This window comes from Sinocyclocheilus anshuiensis, unplaced genomic scaffold (genome assembly GCF_001515605.1).
Source record: "Sinocyclocheilus anshuiensis isolate Anshui unplaced genomic scaffold, SAMN03320099.WGS_v1.1 scaffold1568, whole genome shotgun sequence".
Classification (NCBI taxonomy): Eukaryota; Metazoa; Chordata; class Actinopteri; order Cypriniformes; family Cyprinidae; genus Sinocyclocheilus; species Sinocyclocheilus anshuiensis.
In genome coordinates, this window is record NW_015554307.1 from 457,537 (window position 1) to 469,321 (window position 11,785).

The 11,785-nt window shown below is 39.1% G+C and overlaps 1 protein-coding gene across 1 annotated transcript in view; it reads left to right on the forward strand.

The window, feature by feature from the left end:
• LOC107671352 (pleckstrin homology-like domain family B member 1) overlaps window positions 1-9,692 on the forward strand; it is a 27,377-nt gene extending 17,685 nt beyond the window's left edge. The window contains exons 5-7 of the mRNA XM_016464252.1: window positions 5,118-5,237; window positions 8,095-9,242; window positions 9,383-9,692. Of these exons, the coding sequence (XP_016319738.1) occupies window positions 5,118-5,237; window positions 8,095-9,242; window positions 9,383-9,454 (1,340 nt within the window). The 3' untranslated portion in view covers window positions 9,455-9,692. The remainder of the gene's footprint in view (window positions 1-5,117; window positions 5,238-8,094; window positions 9,243-9,382) is intronic.
• Window positions 9,693-11,785: the final 2,093 nt, after the last annotated feature.

An 11,785-nucleotide genomic window follows, 5' to 3' on the forward strand; every position in this document is an offset into this window, starting at 1 on the left:
CTGCTGGACCTGAAAATCAAACCCACGACCTTCGGGTTACAAGTCTGACTCTCTATCCATTAGGCCACGACTGCCCCCAGAAATAGTGGTAATAGGTGCGCACAATGTGGGGCTCGAACCCACGACCCCGAGATTAAGAGTCTCATTCTCTACCGACTGTGCTAGCCGGGCTGGCGGTATATGATAGCGCTTCAGTGAAAATGCATTCACAGCATGCATGTTTTTGTTTGTTTACTTTGGAAAACACAGTGTCTGAGTAAATGAAAAGGGGAAGAGGTTGGGAATGAAGTGTGTTATGTATTGGAAATACATAATGTGTCTTTCCAGCAGGGTCTTGGTTTTGGACGTCACACAGGGTTTAATTGGTGTGGTTTTGGATCTTTTCTTAATGCGACGCTGTGACTCAGAGCTTCCAGAAGTGTTAGAGTGAGCTACCGAGCTCAGCTTTTCTTCCCCAAAGTTGTATTTTCCCATAATTCCTGCATTCTTTAGCCTCACCGAGTTCCTCAACAAACGATCCATCATTCTCTATGCTTATTTTCTTTCGCACCTCAGTGAGAGCGAGTAAGATAAACATTTACCAGACTTATTCTGACACTTTTCAGTCATGAAGTGTAAATATTGACGGGATTTCGAAATGTGTCCTCCGCTTCTGTCTTTGTTGCTGTGGGAGGGACTGTCAATAGGCACGACTGTGATGCAAATGAAGACAAATTTCTTTCTGTTTTTTCATGCTTTTAGAAAACTACAGGGAGACCAGTTTTGAAATAACTCCTTTTATACATCTGTATTGCAAAAAGAAGCCACATGCAAAGGATGCTCTGTCAATGAGAAATAGAGGCATATTTGAGGCTAACCTCCCCTGACTCTAAATGCTTTGAGTCAATTAGATTAAAAATGAGAGCACGTGAGCTACAGGGCTGGTAATAATCAGAAGAGCTCAGTTAGGGGTCTGTTCCACCTCCTCCACTCACTGTGACGCAACAAGGGACGTCACTTCACCCCAGGCAATTGCAAAACTTAATTTGATTGGCAAATGTTCTGATTGGTGTCAGACTCAATCCATAATTAGACAATTCCAGATGTGAGTCTGTTTATCTAATCCTGACTAAGGTGTCTGGTATGTAAACAGCAGAAATCCTGCTATTGAAAACAGACTCTGGCTTTGAAAGAATACTGGGGGGGAAATGTGTGTCTAGATAGATAGATAGATAGATAGATAAAGATTACATTTTCTAAGAACACTATTTATTATGAAAAGTGATAAACACTTAATTTTAAAAATATTTCTCTTGTATTTTAATAATAGTTTTAATTAATTTTGTTAACAATTCGGAAAAAATTATATCAGAAACAATACATTATCTTACACTTTTTTTCAAAGTATAAGGGTCGATATACAGTAGGCCTACATCAAAATCGATGCCTTACCATTTTAGAAAGGGGGTCCATTTTATCATATTTTGGTGGTCTTTGTCCTTAAAAAGTTTAAAAACACGATTTTCAATGTTACTTTCAATGTTGTTTACTTTTGAGCCAGGCTGAAATCAGATTTCTCATACAGCATCATGATTGATGGACGCTGGAAGTTTTGTGCTGTCATTGGTGATGTGGAGAGGTCAGAAAACTGAATAAGATTATGCTCAGTCTTGTGCAAGAGAAAAATCTGATTTCCATTGATTTCAGTCAGAGTTGCACAAATTATTACTCAACAGGCAAATCCTACAGAGGGCTGTATATCTTGGAAAAAGTGCATATAAACTTGGTTGATTCTATAATCTACAATTCATATGTTGTTTCTTCTCCTCAAGTTGTTCATTGCATTGGGGTTTCTCTCAGGTAACTTTATCTCTGAGAAGGTGGTAGACAAAGAAAATGGAGGGGGTGGGGTTAAATCGCCCCTTTCACTTCCTTTTAAAGCGTTTGCTATAACAAACAGGGTAGCCTACATTTCGAGATTACCAGTGTTCATAGTAACACATCATTGAAACTAAAAGCTTACTTTACTAACTTACTTTCAACAGCGACTTGCATCTTCTGTGAAACAGCTGTACTTCCCGCCCGTTTGTATTTGAGTATGTAAGAGCACCACCCCTTTAGGTTGGGTTTGGAGCGTTTGCGTTTTCTCATTGACCTCAGGAGAGGAGGAAAGTGAAGCGTTTATCTTCCAGTGAAACGCACGCGGGTCATAGCTTTCGGCGTCAAACACTAATTGACTGCAGAGCTCCGCTGGTCCTTTGAGGTACTCGCTCAATGGGACTTCCTGAAAGGTTTGTTTTCCTTACTTATTTATCGATTTCCTCAGCAAATTGATTAGATATGTGGTTTACACTTTTACATTGCAAGTCAAGGACGCGAACGTTTCTATTACAATCATCGAAGCCGCCTAACAGCGTCGTTCATTATAACAGTAATGTTCTTATTTTGTTGTATCACGTCATAGTGTCACTTAATTTTTAATAATAAAACTTTTTGAATCTGCTTGAGCGAGCCGACTAGTTTTTATCTTTCTTTTTTCTTAATTTCATAATTTTAACATTTAAATGTCAATATTTAACATGGTACTTTATTGTCGTCATATAAGGCTATAGGGAAACCACTTTTTGCGCTGTCTAACTTTTATACAATATTCCCACATTTGTACCGTAGTACTACAAATTAAACGTCGTTTAGCAATCCACAGCTTATCTCTGTATGTAAATGATTGTCAAGTACAAAGACTGCTGTTGCTACAACTTATTACACTGTTAGTCAGGGTGGACTGTATCAATAATATAATAAAATAAAATATTTTAAAATATAATAATGTTTTGGCTGATTTAGATTTATTGTGGTAATCTAATTAAATTGGTAATCTAATTTTTAATTTAAAATGATAAACATTATTTTTCAATAATAAATTGGTTTTAATGCATGCATATACAGTGGTGTGAAAAAGTGTTGGCCCCCTTCCTGATTTCTTATTTTTTTGCATGTTTGTCACACTTTTGTTTCTGAATTTCTTTGGATCTCGGCATGATGTCTAGCTTTTGAGGATCTTTTGGTCTACTTCACTTTGTCAGGCAGGTCCTATTTAAGAGATTTCATGAATGCGAACAGGTGTGGCAGTAAACAGGCCTGGGTGTGGCTAGAGAAATTTAACTCAGGTGTGATAAACCACAGTTTTAACAGGGGGGCAAACACTTCTTCACACAGGGCCATGTAGTTTTGGATTTTGTTTTCCCTTAATAATAAAAACCTTCATTTAAAAACTGCATGTTGTGTTTACTTGTGTTATCTTTGACTAATATTTAAATTTGTTTGATGATCTGAAACATTAAAGTGTGACAAACATGCAAAAAAATAAGAAATCAGGGAGGGGGCCAACACTTTTTCACACCACTGTATTATAATTTAACTTTCCTCAAATTGTTTTAGAGTATCATATGGTTGACTGAAGTATGTGATTGTTGTTTTCTTAGTGTTTGCACATGTCAGCACATGAACTGTGACCATCATGTTTCCTGAGCAAAAGGCCAGATAATGGTTTTCTTCTTCTTAATTATCAAATAACAGTTACCTTATATCCATGCTATGATCTTAACTGTTTCTCCCCTCTAATTTATAGCGCTAAACAGATATATTAAATGTTTTATTTGTACCAGAAGATTGTTTCCTTGTGGTGCTGGGTTAATCCAATCATTTGAGCAGGGAACTGTTCATAAAGTAACATGCACATTTGATTATGTGATCAAAGGACTCTTATTTTTAATCCAAGCCTTACTTTAGAAGAGAGCGTTTATAAGATGCAGCAGCTGTGTTTGTGGATTCATTTGTGGGGCAGAAGGGCAGGAAAAGACTTGCAATAAACTACAAGTGTAAACTCTTTTTATGAAAGTCTTGGAAACATTTTTATGAACCTACACAAATGTATTCTGCATGGAAGTACATTAAACAGAATCGGAATACAGTACACCTTGTGTACATCTTTGTTCTTTTGAAAGTGTATTTATTTAGCATTTGGAGCACAGCTGTGTAGACTAAACACTTACGAGCGTGCGCGCGCACACACACACGTGTGCCTGTTTATGTTTCTTTTTCATGAGTGTTTCTCTGGACGTGTTATGCCTATGGAAGTGTGTTGACTGACTCAGGGTTTTATTTTCCTGCACATTGAGTCCATCTGGTGTTATGAAATCAGCGCATCCCCACAGCTCAAGCTGTATTTGTCTGTTCTGTGACGCATTAAAGGGAAGTCCAGAGAAAGCTTTGAAGAAATGTTCTGCCTTGTACCAAAGCCGGGAATGTGTGAGACAAATTTAGGAGACTTGAGTGTCAAGGGTTTGGCATGTTAATGACACACACGACTGGACGTTCAGTGAGCTCTTCATTGTTGTAGCATGTGGTTCCATCAGTGACTAAAAATTGCTGGAAAAACATGTACTGTAAGAAAATCTACCTAATTTAACAAGTAATTTCAGCCCATTTTTTTGAAAATCTTGTCTTGTTTAACTCAAAAAATTAAGTTGGTTAAATAATTTAGATGAGTTTCTTTCATTAGGCTTCTGTAAAGATGCTCATGCGTGGAAAACCAGTGATAATTTACAGACAGTTCTCATTCAAAATTCTTGTTTTGATGGAATTGTTTTCACTCACACCAGCTCCTAGATCCTCACACTGAAAAGACCACAGAGGCAGATATTTTAGGTTTTCACTGAGGAGGAAAAAGAGGTCCTACATATTTTCCATGAGCTGTTATTCCGCTTTCTATTACTTTTTTTCCGGGCTTGCATCCATCTGCCATTCTGTAGTCTCTGATTTCAGATTAGTGGAAAGAGCAGACCCAGACCCTCAGGATGTAGTACTCTGCTAAGAGACAATAAGGAAAAACTGATGTATAAATCAGTTTTTATGGTGAAACAAGCTTTTCTTATTCAGAATTTGCAGCCCTGCGGACTGACAGCTGGAGTAATTGAATAATGAGGTTGAAAGATTCGTTTAAAGTGAAACATCTAGGGTTCAGTGTTGGTTAGAAGATTTCAGTGTTATTTCACATTTTCAATGAACTATGGACTTGAGTGAACACTAATCTGGTCCTTCTCAGATTGATCCATGTGTGTGTTTATTTTCCTCTGCAGGTTACACACTCTGTCTGGGTAAGTCCTATATCTTTCGCTTTAACCATCCCGAGGAGGCCAACCGTATGAAAAGCATGCTGCCTCAGAAGAGTCCTGTCTCTCCGCTGGTCTACAGCACAGGTAACCTTTCCTCCTTAACGTCACTATAATATTCCCTTCATTCTCTTCATCTTTCTTCTTTAACTATCCATCTTATGCACCCAAACCCCCTCAAAAACTGAAACCACTAATCTTCTGTACACACACACACACACACACACACACACACACAGCCTGTATCCTATATCACAACATGCCAGCTCCACCTCCATGGAGGATCTTCTCTGTATGTGTGTGAGTAATACATGGTTTCAGTTATCTGTCACAGCTCTTTTGCAGTCTGAAATAGAATCCTCTAAACCTTTGATGTAGCAGAATTCTTTTAGGAGTACTTAATGTCTACTTTACAGACAAGGCATCTTTACACAGCCGAGTTAAGTCTGCTTGGAGTATGGAGATAGAATTGTTGCTTAATTCCAAATAAATAGATTATGATCCACAAATAAATGTAATGAAATTAACAAAAAATTAAACATATTGACAAATAAATAGAATGAGATCCACAAATAAATCTTAAAGTTCCACAAACATGAAATAAATTCACAAATAAATAAAATAAAATTTGCAAATAAAAAACTTTCACAAATATATATGTATGTCACAACCACAACTTTGCCTGGCATTTATTTGTGAATCGCGTCCTGTGCATTTGTAGATAGCTGCACGCATTTGTGAATCGCATCCTGTGCATTTGCGAATTGAGAAACATTTCTTCCGTCAAGACGTGCTGACGATCCACAAATACGTGGACTCCACCCACCATCTACTCAAGCCAATCAGATAACAGCCACATTTCGCTGACCAATCGTAGCACGATCTCGCTATAGCCAATCACGTTTTGCTTTACAATCAGGGCGGTCTCGTCCTGAGATAACTTCATTCATCTGCATTGGCTCAAATAGGTAATATAAGGGCCATAAAATGGGTACAGTAAAAGATGTTTAAAATTGGAATGCACAGGATTCACAAATAATTGCCAGGCAAAGTTGTGGTTGTGATATATATTTGTGAATGTTTTTTATTTGCAAATCTCATTTTATTTATTTGTGAATTTAATTCATGGTTGTGAAACTTTAAGATTTATTTGTGGATGTCATTCTATTTATTTGTCAATATGTTTAATGTTTGTTAATCTCTTTACATTTATTTATGGATCGTAATCTATTTATTTGGAATTAAGCAACAATTATATCTCCATATTGGAGCAATCTCTGCTTCAATTTCTGTATAAAAATGCCACTTAAAAGCCATTGTAAAATATGGCAGCTCTGACCCATTAGCTAAAGTTAATTTTTAATTCACATTTTTATGGTATGCAACTTCGGTGCCACAAATAAAGCAATATGAAGATTACATTAATGAATAACCTTTATTTGATTTTTTTAATTAAGTGAATTACAATTGCTGGACTAACTCCAACTCAAACCCTAAAAAAAAAAGAATTTAACTGCATATATCTATATGGATGACTTTTACAGTTGAGTACATCCCCAAGGGTAGTTTTGCCAAAGTATATCTAAGCAAACCCACACACACTCAGGGAGCCAGTCTGTCTCATGGAATGTGTGATCTGTACACAGATGTGGTTTGGATTCTCCCCGTTGATTGATTGAACATTTTGAGTGAGGTGTAGAGAGTGACATAAATCATTGCCACCTCCTCTCAGTCTTTCCCTCACTCACACTGTGTTGCTAGACAGCAGAAATGAATCTTCACATAAACAAATGTGCACCCACTCACTCAAAGTGCATTGTGCATAGCAAACCTGGGAAAAACAAACACTCTGGGCCTTACTGTGCTCGATATACTCATATAAGTTAAACTTTAACCCTTATGTTGCTGTCTAGTTTGTTTATAGGGGTATAAACTTACCAGTGTGGTGTATATACACCAGCATGCATTGGTTTCTTTCAGTAGCTATAAAAAGTGAAGCTGGTCACTAAATGGTTAGCCAGAACCTCCCCATGTATGGTTAAAGTTTGTGTGATCTTGCATGCCTTTCATCCTACCCTGTCATCCTTGTGATATAGCTTTCAGTTTCTGCTCTATTTCCTTCGTTACCTTCACGTGAGAGATTCCTCCATGATTTAAGTTCTGCTCCAGCCTAATGTACGCACACATGCACCTTAAAGAGATAAAGGGATTTTTCTTGGCATGTGCAGGCTTATGTGTTTTATGAACATTCACGTCAGTCATCTGAAGTGGGATTTCTTTGATCTTCGCTGTCTTGGCACGTGGCAGAGTGAAGCTTACGTCTTGTCCAGAAAGCAGAAGAGAAAAGTGTGTCTGTAAAGTAGGGAGATAGAAGAGCAGACATAGAAGCCAAATTAAACATGGATGTCTTTTGTCCAAACTCTTCCTAGCCTGGATCATCTACAGTTATTTTAAAAGTTAAACAAATTAAGTTAATTAAGGAAGTTTTTGTATTCCTGGTTCACCTCATTGTGCAGTGTTTTGTGTAGAGTAGACTTTGGTCAGTTTCTGTTTCTAGAACATTCTGGACTTTGGTCAGTTTCTGGTTTTAGAAAACGTCTTAACTGACTAGGTTTGTGTTAGTTTAAGCTGTAACGCCACATTGAATTCTTGGAAAGCAAATAGACAGGCCTAATTTATTGGCCCCTGAGAGAAAACTGATGATCTTTTGGTTCAAGGTTTTTGCAGGTCAAACGAGTCTTGGGTATAGCAGTCCGAGCTCCCCATACTCCTGCAAACAATTAAAGCAATTCCAGGAGTTTTCAAGGACCAAGCAGGCAGTTATATAACTCCTCGTAACCACTTTTTCATGTTTGTAATAGTCTGACCTTTTTTCAAAAAGGAAGCTGCTCGTAATAAACTCTCGTTTATTCTTCTGAAGAACCTTTCTTGTGTTTATTTTTAGATTATCTGAAGTTCAGCAGCGACTTCAGTCATTGTCTAGGTGGCTCTGGCTCTAGAGGGATGCGCTCTGTCTCTGAACTGCGGGATTTGATGGACACTTTACAAAAAAAGAAGCAGGCATTGGAGAATAGTTTGCGAGCCAATGGGGACTCAAGCCCCTCCTACTTTAGCATGACGCAGTCTCCTCCCACCACACCCAATCTGCTGTCACCCATCACCACGTCCTCCCCAATATCCTATCAAGAACAAACCCGCCGATTGTACAGCTCCGAAAGGCCACCACTTGCGGCCAAAGTGCCAGGACATTCGTCCAGCGGCATGCCTCCATCTCCTCGCCGTTCTGACCCTCGAGAGCGTGACACATCACTTCCTTATTCTCGACCCATGACCCGGAACCAATCTCAGGATAGCCTGCTCCTCAATACATCAGACAGTCACCGTGCTGGGACCTCAGGCTCGGCTCTCTCGATGTGGAACGGCTCATCCACTGGTGCAACTGATTCCCTCCCTCCAACACCAGGGGGTGGTAGTGGTGCAGCCAGCATGCCATCTAGTCCCCGTCTGTCTCGTAGATTCAACACCCCAGATGCAGGCCGTAATGGAGGACTTGAACCCGCTCCACGGCAACGAAAGTACTCCGCTGGGTCACTTACAGGCATGAGCTCGCACAGTCGCTCCCTACCACGCCTCTATCGACCTGCCGACAGTCAGCTTACCCTCCTGCCAAGTTATCGGTCTCCTGACAGCCAGCTTTCTCGTCCAACTGGTGCTAGCCACCAGAATGGTCATTCTGAGGTAGTCTCCATCTCGCTGTCCAACAGACCTGTTACCAAACACACCGTAGCCCCTCCAGATGTCACCATGACATCGGGAGAAGCTACCAGCCCCCGCCAGGCCAAGAAGGTGAGTTTGACATCCATCAGCTGCTACTCAGAACTGGACAGGCAAGCCATGCGTGGTCCCTCGCCAGCTCTGGAGATTGGTCTCGGGGAGAGGAGGCAGTCTTTCGGAAAGGCAGGGCTGGGTCCACCGAGTGGCTTCAGGGAGAGAAAGGGCAGCATCAGCTCTCTCAGCGGAAAGGAAGAGCTTCAAGACTACCATCAGAGACAGAGGGACGAAAGACTGCGGGAACAGGAAGTGGAGAGACTGGTGAGAGACTTTAATCACTTTATGTTGTTCATGTATTGCTTTAAAGTCAGCATGAAATGAAAATTCCCCCTATTCATTTTTCTAAATGCATGTTATTGATCTTACAGTTAAACAACAAACTTCTTTGGTGACTTATGAAGGACTTTGTTGTTCTCTTAAACCTTGCCCCCTTCTTACGATTGACTGGAAGCTCGCATTCAGATCTGCCTTGATCCAATCAACAACCAAAAGTCTGAACCAAGATCCCACCCTTCATTTTTTTTGATAATCTGTTTAACTCAGTTGTACATCACGATATGGAAGGAAATATCTGCCACTACTTTGATTACATCATAGCTTTTCACTTTTTACTTTTTGTAAATGTTCCTGGTATCATGTTCAAATGCAAGAACTTGCTCCGCCTCCAAAATGACTTTCCTTTTCTGCTGATGTCACCTAGGCTAGGTGCATTAAAATAAACCAATAGCCAAATTTGTATTTACTACTATTTGTATGTACTGCAGTCTTTATAAGCTCTTGATGATGGGTAACTGTAACTTACTGGCAATTCATTTTAGTTTATTTAATTAAGTTGTGACTGCCATACCTTTCATAATCTAATCAATTCCCAATGACTCAAATCCCACCCTACGTTTTTCTCATCAAATCTCCTAGTTAGCTCAAAATGTCACATTTCATAAGTAAAATGGGTTTTAAATTCTGTTTCATGTTGACTTTAACACAAAATATACATAACATTATAGAACTCAAACATCTGCATGTCCAGTCATCGGTTTCATTTTTATGTTAATTTTTTTTATAAGCATATCATTTCTTCTTAAGACTCACCCAATATAAACAAAAAACGAATGACTTTCATTGATTTCATCTAGAATATTTAAAATTCCTCCTCCATTACCCTGTTTTCTTTTCTCATTTTGAAGGGGGTATCACATTAAAAGCTGGTGATATTTCAACTTTTCTTGCAACATGGGATCTTGTGGGAGCTAAGATATGGGGGACCCCACCTGCAGCTTAATTAATCTTCCTGCCAAACTTGCACTCTGGCATTTCACTTGGCTATAACAAACAAACTATGTGCAGGAAGGCCCCTCTGGTTCTCTGTAGTGGATGTGGTGGAAGACCCTAGCAGAGGTGTGGCTGCTTAAACCTCCTATTAATAGACAGCTCGACAGCCCAGAACCACATCCACTTTTATTGAACCCGGCCTCTCGAAAACACTCTCTCTGGGAGGCCGCCCACAGCTGCAGATGATCCTGGCAAATTGCCCATGCTAACATGCCCCATTCTTGCTTCTCAGCTGCTCTCAATGGGGTTCAAATGAAAGGCAACAGAGTTTTTGTACGCTGTGGTTAAGGGAGGCCACCTGTGGCGCCGCCCTGCTGGGCAGCGGCCAAACCATCATCGTAGGCTGCCCACTCATTAGTTAGCACCACAACTACAGGCTGGTGATCTTTACAAGGCCAGCACTGAGTGAAAACAAGGCCGCTACAGGTGGAGAAATATATCCACACATAGACTTTCACTGGGTTTCTTTAAAAAACATATTATTACAGACTTTAGCCATGGTTGTACATGTCCAGAAAACTCACACTCATTTCATGAAGACACAGTTGTGTAGCATGTTGTTTTGTTTTTTCTGTTTCAGAGCCCAATGAGGTCTAAAATTTTGGGAGAAAACTATCCAATAGCATTTCCAAATGGCAGCAGCATTGTAAAAAATCTGTGTGAAAAAGTTAATTTCATACATTTGATATCCATTTATATATTTACTGGTAATTTATATGTCGCTCGCAAAGATATGAATTGCTTTGCCAATTACTTTGAATGGCTGTAAGTGCGCACAGATGCTTTTTTTGCCCACTTTTTTTCCCATGGAAGATCCTGTTCCAGTTCCTGAATGCCTGATCACAAATGTAGTGCTATTAAATTTGTATTTGCTTGTTCTAGCTAGAAATTTTCATTACCTGTTAGTGCTATGCTAAGCTCTAAATTGTAACTATTAAAAACATTTTTGTTAATTGAAATAAAATACAATTATTAGAAGAAAAACTTAAACTAGAACATTTTCAATGTTTACTAAGCAACTAACTGAAATAAGTTTATGTACTAAGAATAAAGAGAAATAAAAATAAATTGAAACTATTTAGTAATTACTCTCAGTATAAATATTTCTAAAATAACGCTGGTTATATAATGTGAAGAACGATTTAAATAACATCAACATGTTTATATTTTCGAGAATAAATACACCGCAAAGCAATAACTATCATTTGACAGATCAATCCCATCACTGATACAGAGAGTTTTTGTAAATTTATTAGGATTATAGGAGGGGATCCATTGAAGTTTTCCTCTTCGCTCATGCACTGGGGCTGGTAGTGTGTCATGAATAAAAGCGGAAGGATTGAATCACGCTGCTCCTATTTGTATATCCTTTCCTGTCCAGTGCCAGCAGTGTTTTTATTGGGTCTAGTTTCACTCTCTGCCCAGTTTCTGAGAGCTCCCTCTCTCTCTCTCTCTCTCTCTCTCTCTCTCCCATT